Source organism: Ranitomeya imitator, chromosome 2, assembly GCF_032444005.1.
Source record: "Ranitomeya imitator isolate aRanImi1 chromosome 2, aRanImi1.pri, whole genome shotgun sequence".
NCBI classification, from domain to species: Eukaryota; Metazoa; Chordata; class Amphibia; order Anura; family Dendrobatidae; genus Ranitomeya; species Ranitomeya imitator.
The window spans coordinates 361648285-361664880 of NC_091283.1; the positions used below are offsets into that span (position 1 = coordinate 361648285).

Genomic DNA, 16596 nt, shown 5'->3' on the forward strand with positions numbered 1-16596 from the left:
GAACCGCCGGAAACAATGAAAAAGAGGGGGTTGCTTGTGATGGGAGGCGTCGGGTGAAATTACCTCGAGGAGATGGACTCTCATTCTCTTGTAATAGCTCCAACAAGTCCCGAAAAACTTGTTTCTCATTATCCGAGAAGGTGTCCAGGATAGATGGTTGATGATAGAGGAGCTTAAAGGTAAGCTGGCGACAAAAGAGATAAAGATCTTTAACCAAGATAAATTTGTTCAGACAATTCATAGGTGAAAAAGAGAGACCCCTTGATAAAACCTTCTGTTCAGATTCCGATAACACATATGAAGAGAGATTAATGATTTGTAAATTACCTGGTTGCGAGGTTTGGATTATATTATCATTTATCTCCTCCTGTTGGATCTGGTCTCCCTCCTGTATGTTGGTGACCAATTCTTGTATCCCCTGCCTTTCCTTCTGTTTTGTCCTTGTCCTCCTGCGACCCCTCGGATGGCGCCTTCTGTGTCGCTGGGGTCTGAAGATAAAAAATCGCTGGACGACATTTCTTGGCAATTTTGGTTCTCTGACACCCTGTTGGAATCCCCCATAAGAGGTCTTCTGTTACCATGATGGGACCATCTATATGCTTTTCCACTGGTATAGTCAGATTTATCCCTATAAAACTTATTCCTTTTGCGAGAGATGATCTCCTTCTCGAACGTGTCAATCTGATTTTTTAATTTCAACTGGAAAGGGCTCACCATAGTATCTTTATCAAATTCGCCCAGTTGATTTTCACAAAATTTGATCTCATTCTTAATTTTATTAAGGAGGGTCTGGTCATGTTCTATCAGCATATCTAATAGAATCGTAGAACATTTGGCTAAACCGGCCTCCCAAGTGCTTTGGAATTCAGGGGTGGCTTCCCAGGCCGGAAAGATCTGAATCCGCAAACCACGTGGTACGAGATTAGCTCTTTTGTACTCCTCCAAACTCCTAATGTTCCACCATGTCTTAGTCAAAGATTTGTGTAAACCCAAAATTTTAGAGGACAAACTATGGAACTTCACATCCTTACTGGCAACTCCAGCTATAGTACTAGAATCATTTTCAAAAAGGCCCAAGGCCCTATTGCTCCATGCCGTTTCCCTACTGGAAAGATCCATAATAGGTGAATCAAATAAAACAACTAATATGAAATATGCACCAGACTACAATAGTCTAAACCGTCCTATAGACGTGCCACTACTCAAGAAAAGGAGGGGAACTAGCACCTCCCAAAAAGCAATATATGTAAAAAGGGGTGGAGGGCACCATCCATATGAAAAAATCATATATAGTGAAAGAGGGGGGTCAACCCAAGCTTGACATAAAGAGTACAATGAACAGAAAAGAGAAACAGCGTCAAGCTATATAATGGGGACCACCACTCATATGAAAGAAATATAATTTTATTTGTCAACCAAAAGAAACACACAAACACTAACAATAAAATCATTTAAAACCTCGACTCCAAAGAGTCCTGAGTACCAACAAGGGAACCACCACCCCTGGACATGGTGAATAAAGTAGACGTACAGATGATAGGTACACTATGCAAAATACATGTATATGATATAACTTATGTGGTAATGGATGGAACTAATACACAAAAATGTTAATCCTGAACATTTGTACAAGCATGGCACAGCTCGCTTATGGCAAAAATGTACATATGGTAAAAATACTGATGTATAAAAATACAAAATAATGATATGCTATACACAAACTATGTACAGAATGTCGCCCATATGATTGAATAGATAAGAGAATTAGAACCAATGCTGGAGGAGTATAAACATACATATATATCATGACCATATACGCATTGTAGTTAGATGAAAACAACTAGCTGAATCAAATGGTACCAAAGTTGTAAGATGCCATAAAAGACCCCCAGTATGTAACCAATTCTAATGAGGCCTAAGGCCTAAATGCACGTACATGAAGGACGCAGAACAGTGTCAAGTATAACACAACTAGTCATGCTGTGAGAACAGACCCATACCACCTAACACCAGAGGTCCAGGGGGCAAGAGGCCCGACGCGTATCGCCACCTAGCGTGGCTTCGTCAGGAGCAAGTGCCTGTATGAGCGATTGACTACTTATATATACAAGTAAAGTATGTACCTTATTACACGAAAAATCCAGTCAGCTGGAGAGGAGAGGGAAACGGCATGGAGACGCAACGTGTCTTGCCGGCGTCCCGGAAACCGGACATGACAACACAATATGCGCTGGAGTGAGTGTGCCAATATGGCCGCGCGTGCAATAAATGCGCATGCGCCGACGTATCTAAAACAGACTGCGGTGCGAGTACAAATATGGCCGCGCGTACGGCTACTGCGCATGCGCCGAACCACAATAAGGATGCCGGCCATGTAGCTACAGAGAGAGCCGATGTAACAAGGAGAAAAGGATGTCCCGCAGGATAAAGCACCCCATAGTGGCACACAATCCACAAGAGTGCCAAAAGACTGGATCATTATGCCCATATCTGTGGTTTAGCATATAAATAATTAAGAATCGGCACAAACAAAGGCCCACATAAATGGTTGAATACTATGCACAAGGAAAGGTTTATGATCCATAAAGTGGAACTCACAAATTATATGTATTGGTCTGCAAAACCAAAAATGGAACAGAACAATACAATATATGTACCTCTTATCAAAATCTAAAACCGGCGCCAGGAGATGGAGAGTGGTGCCAAAGCAAATATCATGATAACCCCAAAAGCTGATAGCCAATAGTGATGAGGGATATAGCTCGCATGGTTACAAGCCCCTAGTATTCAACCATTTATGTGGGCCTTTGTTTGTGCCGATTCTTAATTATTTATATGCTAAACCACAGATATGGGCATAATGATCCGGTCTTTTGGCACCCTTTTGGATTGTGTGCCACTATGGGGTGCTTTATCCTGCGGGACATCCTTTTCTCCTTGTTACATCGGCTCTCTCTGTAGCTACATGGCCGGCATCCTTATTGTGGTTCGGCGCATGCGCAGTAGCCGTACGCGCGGCCATATTTGTACTCGCACCGCAGTCTGTTTTAGATACGTCGGCGCATGCGCATTTATTGCACGCGCGGCCATATTGGCACACTCACTCCAGCGCATATTGTGTTGTCATGTCCGGTTTCCGGGACGCCGGCAAGACACGTTGCGTCTCCATGCCGTTTCCCTCTCCTCTCCAGCTGACTGGATTTTTCGTGTAATAAGGTACATACTTTACTTGTATATATAAGTAGTCAATCGCTCATACAGGCACTTGCTCCTGACGAAGCCACGCTAGGTGGCGATACGCGTCGGGCCTCTTGCCCCCTGGACCTCTGGTGTTAGGTGGTATGGGTCTGTTCTCACAGCATGACTAGTTGTGTTATACTTGACACTGTTCTGCGTCCTTCATGTACGTGCATTTAGGCCTTAGGCCTCATTAGAATTGGTTACATACTGGGGGTCTTTTATGGCATCTTACAACTTTGGTACCATTTGATTCAGCTAGTTGTTTTCATCTAACTACAATGCGTATATGGTCATGATATATATGTATGTTTATACTCCTCCAGCATTGGTTCTAATTCTCTTATCTATTCAATCATATGGGCGACATTCTGTACATAGTTTGTGTATAGCATATCATTATTTTGTATTTTTATACATCAGTATTTTTACCATATGTACATTTTTGCCATAAGCGAGCTGTGCCATGCTTGTACAAATGTTCAGGATTAACATTTTTGTGTATTAGTTCCATCCATTACCACATAAGTTATATCATATACATGTATTTTGCATAGTGTACCTATCATCTGTACGTCTACTTTATTCACCATGTCCAGGGGTGGTGGTTCCCTTGTTGGTACTCAGGACTCTTTGGAGTCGAGGTTTTAAATGATTTTATTGTTAGTGTTTGTGTGTTTCTTTTGGTTGACAAATAAAATTATATTTCTTTCATATGAGTGGTGGTCCCCATTATATAGCTTGACGCTGTTTCTCTTTTCTGTTCATTGTACTCTTTATGTCAAGCTTGGGTTGACCCCCCTCTTTCACTATATATGATTTTTTCATATGGATGGTGCCCTCCACCCCTTTTTACATATATTGCTTTTTGGGAGGTGCTAGTTCCCCTCCTTTTCTTGAGTAGTGGCACGTCTATAGGATGGTTTAGACTATTGTAGTCTGGTGCATATTTCATATTAGTTGTTTTATTTGATTCACCTATTATGGATCTTTCCAGTAGGGAAACGGCATGGAGCAATAGGGCCTTGGGCCTTTTTGAAAATGATTCTAGTATTATAGCTGGAGTTGCCAGTAAGGATGTGAAGTTCCATAGTTTGTCCTCTAAAATTTTGGGTTTACACAAATCTTTGACTAAGACATGGTGGAACATTAGGAGTTTGGAGGAGTACAAAAGAGCTAATCTCGTACCACGTGGTTTGCGGATTCAGATCTTTCCGGCCTGGGAAGCCACCCCTGAATTCCAAAGCACTTGGGAGGCCGGTTTAGCCAAATGTTCTACGATTCTATTAGATATGCTGATAGAACATGACCAGACCCTCCTTAATAAAATTAAGAATGAGATCAAAATTTGTGAAAATCAACTGGGCGAATTTGATAAAGATACTATGGTGAGCCCTTTCCAGTTGAAATTAAAAAATCAGATTGACACGTTCGAGAAGGAGATCATCTCTCGCAAAAGGAATAAGTTTTATAGGGATAAATCTGACTATACCAGTGGAAAAGCATATAGATGGTCCCATCATGGTAACAGAAGACCTCTTATGGGGGATTCCACCAGGGTGTCGGAGAACCAAAATTGCCAAGAAATGTCGTCCAGCGATTTTTTATCTTCAGACCCCAGCGACACAGAAGGCGCCATCGGAGGGGTCGCAGGAGGACAAGGACAAAACAGAAGGAAAGGCAGGGGATACAAGAATTGGTCACCAACATACAGGAGGGAGACCAGATCCAACAGGAGGAGATAAATGATAATATAATCCAAACCTCGCAACCAGGTAATTTACAAATCATTAATCTCTCTTCATATGTGTTATCGGAATCTGAACAGAAGGTTTTATCAAGGGGTCTCTCTTTTTCACCTATGAATTGTCTGAACAAATTTATCTTGGTTAAAGATCTTTATCTCTTTTGTCGCCAGCTTACCTTTAAGCTCCTCTATCATCAACCATCTATCCTGGACACCTTCTCGGATAATGAGAAACAAGTTTTTCGGGACTTGTTGGAGCTATTACAAGAGAATGAGAGTCCATCTCCTCGAGGTAATTTCACCCGACGCCTCCCATCACAAGCAACCCCCTCTTTTTCATTGTTTCCGGCGGTTCAGATTTTTTTCAATAAAGCCTGCCGTGACATTGAAAAATTGAAATTAGATCCGCATAAGTATAATAATCTTAGCAAGGATGAAAATAGGGCTTTGCAAAATTTGAAGAAGAATAAGGAATTCGTGATAAGGGAAGCAGATAAAGGGGGCAATGTAGTTCTATGGCCCCATGATTTATATCTCAAAGAGATCACAAGACAATTGAGTAATGACCAATGTTACACGGTTCTACCTTCAGATCCTACCAATTTTTTCAAAGATCAACTTGACGATATGATCCATTCAGCCCTTGACAACAACTTAATTACTAATAAGGAGGCTGATTTTCTCACAACACCTACCCCTGTGGTACCAACATTTTATGCATTACCAAAAGTACATAAATCCCTTGTTGAACCCCCTGGTAGACCTATTGTCTCAGGGATTGGGAGTATCTTTGAACGCCCTTGCATTTACGTTGATCATTTTTTACAGCCGTTGGTCACATCTCTGAAATCTTATACCAGGGATTCTACCCATCTATTGGAACTGGTTGAAGACTGCGAAGTACCTGAAAATACATTGCTCATCAGTATGGATGTAGAAGCGTTATACACCAGCATCGCACATTCAGCAGGTATACAGGCAGTTATGTATTTCCTGGCAAAATCTACAGGTGGCATTACGGAACACGACAAATTCATTCTCAGACTGTTGTTTTTCATTCTAGACAAAAATTATTTTGTCTTCGACAGGAAATTCTTCAGGCAGCTGTCCGGTACTGCCATGGGTGCCCGTTGTGCTCCTTCCTATGCCAACCTCTTTCTTGGTTGGTGGGAGGAGACAACAGTTTTTTCACACCATCTTTTTGGCACCATGGCACGTACCTGGCAGCGCTATATAGATGATATCCTGATGATATGGACTGGCCCTTTGGAGGACTGTAATCAATTTATTAAAGATCTGAATATAAATAATCTTAACATCAGGCTCACATCGATGATTTCGAACACTTCGATTGATTTTCTTGATCTGCGACTGTCTGTGATGGATTCGAGGATTGCATGTGGACTATATCGCAAAACCACTGCCACTAACAGTCTCCTTCATTTTACCAGCTTTCACCCGTATCATCTACGTAAAGGGATCCCAAAGGGCCAATTTCTACGCCTTCGAAGAAACTGCAGCACGGATACTGAATTTACACACCAAGCAAGAGATTTGTCTAACCGCTTTAAACAAAGGGGATACCCTCACAGGTTAATTTCGGATTCATTCCGTCATGCTACACAACAAAATCGAAGACAACTCTTTGATAAAAAGGTACGTGACTCCACTCGACCCCTGGCTCTCATCACCACATATAATAACCAGTGGGCGGATGTACGCAATCTTCTAAATAGGAACTGGGATATCCTATTGAGCGACAAGAGGATCCTTCCTCTGGTATCTAATTCACCATGTTTGGTGGCTAGAAGAGCTAAGAATCTAAGAGATGATCTATGTCACAGCCACTATCAAAGACCTACCATGAGACTTAATCGAGGCACTAGAATCTTTGGTTCCTACCCCTGTGGTAGTTGCAATATCTGCCAATTTATGATCTCTAAAGATGGTTATTCCATTTCTACTCTTCCTTTCCAGATTCGTCCCAGGGAATACTTCAATTGCAAATCGCGGAATCTGGTATATGCAATCTTCTGTAGTTGCCCCAAGATCTATGTGGGTCAGACCACACAGCAACTGAAAAGAAGAATGCAGCAACACCTGTCAAATATTTCCACGGCTGGCAGGGATCGAGAGAAAAATAAGACACTATCGTCCGTAGCAGCACATTTCCTGGACCATCATCGCTGCAATACTACAAGTTTCAAGGTCATGGGATTGGAAAGCATACATCTCAACATCAGGGGTGGTGATATCATCCATCGTCTTTTACGTTGTGAAACCAAATGGATCTTCAATTTGAAGAGCACGGCCCCTTTGGGCCTCAATGAGGAAATTTTATTTACTGGCTTCTACAAACAACTTTGAGGATGTTAATCCCTCTCCACCTGGATCCATACCTGTCAGGGCAGAATCTTATTGTACTGCACCTCATGGAACAATATGGACATATTATGCTTGCCTGAGATATATCCCCTTTATTTGTGCCTTTTTATATGGATGTAATATATACCGATATTCATATAACAGCATTGGTAACAGCTCGCTTGCTTCTAATATTTTACAATTCATATTCTGGATGTTCTTTATGGACATTGGGCTATTATTTTGGTGTTGTGAAAAATGATAAAAAATCTTGTATTACTCTCCAATGTAGCCCTGGACACCATCTAGTATGTATGGTGGATCTTTTGTAATATTCACTCACCTAATATGGGGAGTAAACATTATAAAAATATACAGATTTTCTTATACTGTTATTTGTATCTTTATTTTTATATTTATATTTTTTCACCAACACATTAATAATATTTATTTATTTTTTTTTTTTTTTCTTTTGGCAGAGTATAATTGGGGCTTGTAACCATGCGAGCTATATCCCTCATCACTATTGGCTATCAGCTTTTGGGGTTATCATGATATTTGCTTTGGCACCACTCTCCATCTCCTGGCGCCGGTTTTAGATTTTGATAAGAGGTACATATATTGTATTGTTCTGTTCCATTTTTGGTTTTGCAGACCAATACATATAATTTGTGAGTTCCACTTTATGGATCATAAACCTTTCCTTGTGCATAGTATTCAACCATTTATGTGGGCCTTTGTTTGTGCCGATTCTTAATTATTTATATGCTAAACCACAGATATGGGCATAATGATCCGGTCTTTTGGCACCCTTGTGGATTGTGTGCCACTATGGGGTGCTTTATCCTGCGGGACATCCTTTTCTCCTTGTTACATCGGCTCTCTCTGTAGCTACATGGCCGGCATCCTTATTGTGGTTCGGCGCATGCGCAGTAGCCGTACGCGCGGCCATATTTGTACTCGCACCGCAGTCTGTTTTAGATACGTCGGCGCATGCGCATTTATTGCCCGCGCGGCCATATTGGCACACTCACTCCAGCGCATATTGTGTTGTCATGTCCGGTTTCCGGGACGCCGGCAAGACACGTTGCGTCTCCATGCCGTTTCCCTCTCCTCTCCAGCTGACTGGATTTTTCGTGTAATAAGGTACATACTTTACTTGTATATATAAGTAGTCAATCGCTCATACAGGCACTTGCTCCTGACGAAGCCACGCTAGGTGGCGATACGCGTCGGGCCTCTTGCCCCCTGGACCTCTGGTGTTAGGTGGTATGGGTCTGTTCTCACAGCATGACTAGTTGTGTTATACTTGACACTGTTCTGCGTCCTTCATGTACGTGCATTTAGGCCTTAGGCCTCATTAGAATTGGTTACATACTGGGGGTCTTTTATGGCATCTTACAACTTTGGTACCATTTGATTCAGCTAGTTGTTTTCATCTAACTACAATGCGTATATGGTCATGATATATATGTATGTTTATACTCCTCCAGCATTGGTTCTAATTCTCTTATCTATTCAATCATATGGGCGACATTCTGTACATAGTTTGTGTATAGCATATCATTATTTTGTATTTTTATACATCAGTATTTTTACCATATGTACATTTTTGCCATAAGCGAGCTGTGCCATGCTTGTACAAATGTTCAGGATTAACATTTTTGTGTATTAGTTCCATCCATTACCACATAAGTTATATCATATACATGTATTTTGCATAGTGTACCTATCATCTGTACGTCTACTTTATTCACCATGTCCAGGGGTGGTGGTTCCCTTGTTGGTACTCAGGACTCTTTGGAGTCGAGGTTTTAAATGATTTTATTGTTAGTGTTTGTGTGTTTCTTTTGGTTGACAAATAAAATTATATTTCTTTCATATGAGTGGTGGTCCCCATTATATAGCTTGACGCTGTTTCTCTTTTCTGTTCATTGTACTCTTTATGTCAAGCTTGGGTTGACCCCCCTCTTTCACTATATATGATTTTTTCATATGGATGGTGCCCTCCACCCCTTTTTACATATACTGTCACCTGAATTTGGCGGGACAGGTTTGCGGTCATATGAGCGGGGTTTTCGGGTGTTTGATTCACCCTTTCCTTACTCGCTGGCTGCATGCAAGGCAAGATTGCAAGATTCTACAAGATTGCCTTGCGCAGGCGTGTACTTCGGAGGACACAGCATGAACTTCAATCCAATATTGCGGCCAGCATGCAGCCAGCGGGTAAGGGAAGGGTGAATCAAACACCCGAAAACCCCGCCCATATGACCGCAAACCTGTCCCGCCAAATTCAGGTGACAGGTTCCCTTTAAGTTAAAGGGGCGGAATAATATTGCACGCCCCACTTTTCAGTTTTTGAATTTCCACAAAAATTTTAAATGACCAATAAATTTCGTTCAACTTCATAACTGTGTTCCACATGTTGTTGATTCTTCACCAAAAATTTACATTTGGTATCTTTATGTTTGAAGCATGATATGTGGGAAAAGGTTAAAAAGTTCAAGGGTGCCGAATACTTGTGCAAGGCACTGTATCTTCCATATTCTTCACAGATGGATATTGTTCAGTGGAGCCTCTGTTGTCATAAGAAATATCTTGTGTTCTGTACACATTTGATCCCCAAGTCTGGAGAGTCTGGAGGGATGTTTGAAAGACTTCGGAAATGTGTTTTCGAAAAAAAGAGATACTACCTCTCCCATCGTTCTTAGGAGTGGGCTATAAACCTTGTCCCTGATGCCAAATTTCTTAGGCTACGTTCACATTTGCGTTGTGCGGTGCTGCGTCGGCGACCCAACACACAACACAAACCAAAAGGCATGCAAAACGCATTGTTTTGTGATGCATGCGTCCTTTTTTGGCATGATTTTGGACGCAAAAAAAATGCAACTTGCTGCGTCCTCTGCGCTCTGACGCGTGCGCCAAAAAAGACGCATGCGTCACAAAACGCAATGCAACGCATGTCCATGCACCCCCATGTTAAAGATAGGGGCGCATGACGCATGCGTCGCCGTGGCTGCGCCCGACACAGCCCGGCAGAACGCAAATGTGAACGTAGCCTATAGCTTGCCTATACAATTTGTCTGGGCCTGAACGGACCACCATGAAAGAATATGTGAACAAAAGTTTACGTAAAGGTCATATCCGTCCTACTTCCTCGCCTGTTGGGTTATTCTTTGTTAAATAGAAAGATGGTGGCCTCTGTCTTTGCCTCAATTTCCCTTGAATTAAGCAAAATAATGGTTAAGAATACATATACACTTCCACTCATCCCCAACCTGTACAATCAGCTTATGGGACTAAATTATTTTCTAAATTTGATCTTAGAGGGGCTTATAATTTGATGCTCATCTAGAAGGTGATGAGTTCAAAACAACATTTTTATTGCATGATGGTCTATTTGAAAATCTTCCCTCATGCCTTTTGGGCTAGCCAATGTGCCAGCAGTATTTCAAAATTTTGTGAATTATATCTTTTCTGATTGCATTGGAAGGTTTATTGTAGAACACCGAATTCTATTCTATTCTACTTTTTTTTGCCCAAACTGAATTTGCACCATGAACAAATCTGCTTTGTATTACAAGAGTTGAGAGAGAATTCTTTGCTTAATTGGTGAAATATACTTTTTCTGTTCAAGAAATATCATTCTTTGGGTTCACTGTATTGGCTAAAGAGTTTAGGATGGATTCTGAGAAGGTGCATGTCATACCTGATTGGGTTCAACCTTGAGACCTTAACGAAAATGTATTAGGGGTTTTGCTCAGATAGTTAAATCTCTTACTGATCTCACATATAAAGGGCCGGATCTTAAGGTTTGGTCACCGCATGTCCGCTCCAATTTTAATTGGACCCAATCTCCAGGAACCGTTCATTGGGGAGATTGATGTTTTCATTCATTGGGGAGATTGATGCTTCGGTGTAGGGACCATATTATTTCAAGGTTCCAAAACTCTAATTTACATTAGGTGCTTTTTTTTTTCTAGGAAATTTTTATCTGCTTAAAGAATATATGATGTTGGGAATCGCAAACTTCTCGCTGTGAAATTAGCTTTTGAAGAATGGAGTCTTTTTTGGAGGAGGCAGTTCATCAAGTCAGTGTGGTGAGGGATCATAAGAATTTAGCTTATATTGAATTAGCCAAACAGTTATGGACAGGTCAAATAGGCTTTATTTCACTCTAGATTCAATTTCACTATCACGTTCAGCTAGGGGTCCAAGAATATGAAGGCTGATGCTTTATCACACAGCTTTGTTAAGATTCTCTTCCAGAGCCTACAATCTTCCTCAATGGATTATCTGTTATCCTCGGAGTTGGAAGCCGAGATACATAGAATTCCTTCGTTGGCCTCTTCTGCTACTTCAGGGACCAAATTATTTGTACCTGTGTACCTAAGATTGCGTCTTTCACAATAGTTTCACGATTTCATCTTGAGTGGTCAGGGGTCACCTTGGGATAACAGCTATGTGAAAAGCCATTGCTAGGCTATTGTGGTGACCATCAATACATACTGACTTTAGAGAATTTGTTTTCCCCTGTAAAGTTTTTGCATGCGCTAAGTTCTGTCATATCCTGCCTGGTAATTGGCTCCATTGCCAATTCCAGAAGACCATGGACTCATTTGTCCATGAATTTCATCACAGATTTGCTTTTGTTTTGGGAGAACGGTTATTTGGGTGGTGTTTCATTGATTAGCAAAAAAGCTAATTTTGTTCCTTTTATAGGGGTTAGCAAATGCTGAATCACTTTCTAGGTTGTTCATCAGTCATGTGAGATTGAATGGAACTTTTCTTAACATTGTATGTGATAAAGGGAGGGGTGGCATTTTGTCTCCAAATTATGGAAATTTTTTTGTAGGAAATTGGGGATTGACTTGTCATTTTCATCTGCCTACCACCCTAAAATCAACAGTCAGACAGAAAGGACAAATCAATCATTGGAGCATATTTTAAGGTGTTATGATACGGCCCAGCAGAAGGATTGCTCCTCATTTTTACCTCTTGCTGAATTTGCCTTTAAAAATTGGTCAGGGCCTTCCATCTTAGGCTTCCTGGGAAACCTGGGGGTCTGCTGACCCCCCCTAGATGGTTGAGTGTAGAGACACTGGGTCAGTGGATGCTCTCGTCTGCTGGCCCGGCTTTCTTTAGCAAGACTGCATGGCCCAGGGCTCATACCACTGAATGCTGGCGCTCTCTCCCCATGGGCGGGTCACTACTCAGACGACACAGTGTGAGGGTAAAACAGTTTGGCAATACTTTATTGAACCACAACACACAATAGCAAACAGAACAGACCCAGCAAATACTCAAAATGGTGCACATTGCAGAGTCTCACCCTTCCGCTGAGCCGCCGGGATAATGGCAGATGTTACGTCAGAGCTCCCAGGGTCACTATTCCACCTGTGATACACAGAGAGGAGGTAACAACAAGCGTAGGGAGATGACAGTCCATAGAGTCCATACAAGGTCCAAAGCCAGTTGACACGAGAGTCACCACCTGGCTTCTCCGAACATCTTCATGTAACCAGGCGACTAGCTGGCCCAATCCTGGCTTTCTCCAAACATATCCATGGTTCAGTGATGGTCAAATGTGGTAGCTTTGTATTACTTCAGTTGGAGTGATGATGCCATGACTTCTGTAATGTAGTTCAGTGAACACAGGCCGATCCTCCTTTTTATAGTAGAATGAACAATCACTGCACTCATTCAGTTAAAAAAAGAGTTGCTAAGATGAATAATTTATTAAAGTCTGGTGAAGGAGGTGAAACGACATGCAATTAACGTTTCGGCCACCCAGTGGCCTTGATCACAATATTGCCTTTACGGCGGTTCGTTTCTATAAACAGACGTATTGTTGTTTTGGGATAATCAAATGAGAAGTTGGCAAAGCCTTTTCCCCATAGAGGAATATATGGCCTATAGTCCAAACAGAGAACGTCAGGAATGGTGTATATACAACGTCTAACCAGAAGAGGATTTGCCGTATAGCGTTGAGCCAGCTGGGACTAGAATAGGTAGTGGTAATGGCGCTGTATGTGCTCACTTGCCCGGAAAGACTATGGGCGCTTATGCCAGGACATATACTGTTGTGGCTCCTCCCACTTTGCCACCAACGCTGGCTCTCCGGACCAATCGCGGGCCCCGCTGTTCTGCCAATGGATACATAAGCGCCCATAGTCTTTCCGGGCAAGTGAGCACATACAGCACCGTTACCGCTACCTATTCTAGTCCCAGCTGGCTCAAAGCTATATGGCAAATCCTCTTCTGGTTAAACGTTGTATATACACCATTCCTGACGTTCTCTGTTTGGACTATAGGCCATATATTCCTCTATGGGGAAAAGGCTTTGCCATCTTCTCATTTGATTAATCCAAAACAACAAAACGTCTGTTTATAGAAACGATATTGTGATCAAGGCCTTTGGGTGGCCGAAAGGTTAATTGCCTGTCATTTCACCTCCTTCACCAGACTTTAATAAATTATTAATCTAAGCAACTCTTTTTTTTGAACTGGATGAGTGCAGTGATTGTTCATTCTACTATTGATGGGACCGTTGGCTCTGTTCACTTGCACCGTCAAACTCCACAATAGTCAAGTGCTAGCTTTTTGTTCTCCATCCTTTTTATAGGTCACACTCTTTCAGTCATTCCACCACAGGCTTGGAGGAAGGTGGTAGAGGCCCATCCCTCACTACTGGAGTGTGCAAACAACATGCATAGATTGTCCTTCATATTGCAGAGCACCAATGGGTCATCAATATATTAACAAACTTTCAAACATTGTGCCTTTGTTTCTCAAATATAGTAGAACAATACTAGGATTGCAATACGAGTAGAGATACAAACGGCTGCCAGCGAATAAGAATTCACTGACAATAAGAGCCAACAGTCATTCTCACATGAACTCTAGCTCATGACCCTGGGCCTACTGAAATAATATGTCTGGATAATTCAGATTAAATGCGATATTGCCACAGGGGGTATTTTCATGATTTCACCATTCACTGTGTCGTGGACATAATAAGTTACTTCTCAGCCACCCTATAAGATCAGGGTCATGCTGAGCTGTCAGTTTAGTAAGTGACAGCTCAGCCTTCCAATCTATGGCAGGGGCATGCTGAGCTGTCAATATTGTGAGTGACAGTGCAAATGCCCTTCAGGTCAGGGATGTGCTTGGTTTCTTCCAGTTGTCTCCTGTTGTGGATGAATGAATACCTGGCTATTTAGCTGGTTGACAGTAACTAATTATTGCCAATCGGAGCCTTAGCTCCGTGGTGTGTGTCTGCCTCATTTTCCAAGGAGCTTTGTTTCTGATCTTTTGTTGCCCGAACTTCAACCTTGTCTTTGGCCATTTGTTTGCCTAGCCCCTTTGTTTCGCTACCTTCCTGGAATTCTGACCTCGGACTGTTAACTGCATATGCCATTCTCTTACCCCTCTGTTTAAGATGAGCTCTCTTTGCATTTGATCCGGGACCTCTTGACTACCCTGTCTCCCGACATGTCGGTGAGTAATAACTCGGCGTCACATTTGTGGCTTAGCATCATAAATATTATGTTTTATACTTGTGTAATGAGAACGGTGGAGATGGCAGGATTAGAGCTGATCATAGATGTGACTTCTCCATCTGTCTGTGACTTTTACAATATTTGTTTCAGGGTGAAGATCTGACCCATGTTAATACTACAGAGACAAATGCGAATTGTGATGAGCAATGTGAAGCGGAGATTCCTTTAGTTATCTGCCCGGGTAAGTAGTAACCACTAAATGCAGAGACTTCAGAGATTCTTCTCATTCACTAGTTGACACTGCTTTATCAGTGACATTGTTTGATAATAGCACAATGAAAGGTCACCATTCTCCTGCTAAGCCACTGCATGCTCCTCCACGCCAAACTGTCCCCATTAGTTTGAACATCTACTGGAGTCATTCATTGCAAATTCTGTGAGGCCAGAAAATAAAAATTCCTCCATATTAGTAGAGTAAAAATTATTACCGTATATACTCAAGTATAAGCCGAGATTTTCAGCCCATTTTTTTGGGCTGAATGTCCCCCTCTCGGCTTATACTCGAGTCATATACCGGGAGGTCAGCAGGGGAGGGGGAGCGGGGGCTGTGTAATTATACTTACCTGCTCCCGGCACGGTCCCTGCAGTCCCTGGTTTCCCCGACGCTGCAGATTCTCCCTGTACTGAGTGGTCACATGGCACCGCTCATTACAGAAATGAATATGCGGCTCCACCTCCCATAGGGGTGGAGCCGCATATTCATTGCTGTAAATGAGCGGTATGTGTGACCGCTCAATACAGGAAGAAGATGCAGCGTCGGGGAAGCCAGGGACTGCAGGGACCGCGCCAGGAGCAGGTAAGTATACGGGGAGCGCAGCGCTGCGCGATATTTACCTGCTCCTTGCTCCGGTGCGGCTCCGTCTGCAGCGTCTCCTGGCTGTGACGCTCAGGTTAGAGGGCGCGGTGACGTAGTCAGTGTGCGCCCTCTGCTGAGCGTCAGTGCTGGAGACGGAGCCGCACGAGGAGCAGGTAAATATTGAAAGCGCCGGCACACTGACTGAAGAGAGGTGAGTATGTTATTTTTTTTTTTTTTATTGCAACAGCAGCAGCAGCATTATATATGGCACAGCTTTATAAGGAGCATCTATGGGGCCATAATCAACGGTGCAGAGCAATATATATGGGGCACAGCTTTCTATGGAGTATCCATGGGGCAATAATGAACGGTGCAGAGCATTCTATATGGGGCACAGCTTTCTATGGAGCATCTATGGGGCCATAATGAACGGTGCAGAGCATTATATATGGCACAGCTCTATATGGAGCATCTATGGGGCCATAATGAACGGTCCAGAGCATTATATGTGCCACAGCTTTATATGGAGCATCTATATGGGGCAATAATGAACGGTGCAGAGCATTATATGTGGCACAGCTTTATATGGAGCATCTTATGGGGCAATAATGAACGGTGCAGAGCATTATATGTGGCACAGCTTTATATGGAGCATCTTATGGGGCAATAATGATCGGTATGGAGAATCTATTTTTATTTTTGAAATTCACCGGTAGCTGCTGCATTTCCCACCCTGGGTTTATACTCGAGTCAATAAGTTTTCCCAGTTTTTTGTGGCAAAATTAGGGGGGTCGGCTTATACTCGGGTCGGCTTATACTCGAGTATATACGGTAAATGTAATCTTGGCAAAATGTGAATTTCTGTAAAATAACAGAAGAATATCCCATTA

General features: G+C 42.3%; 1 protein-coding gene across 1 annotated transcript in view; it reads left to right on the forward strand.

Moving 5' to 3' along the window:
- Positions 1-16596, forward strand: part of LOC138663848 (gastrula zinc finger protein XlCGF57.1-like) — a 56479-nt gene that overhangs the window by 34422 nt on the left and 5461 nt on the right. The window contains exon 3 of the mRNA XM_069750201.1: positions 15001-15091. Within this exon, the coding sequence (XP_069606302.1) occupies positions 15001-15091 (91 nt within the window). The remainder of the gene's footprint in view (positions 1-15000; positions 15092-16596) is intronic.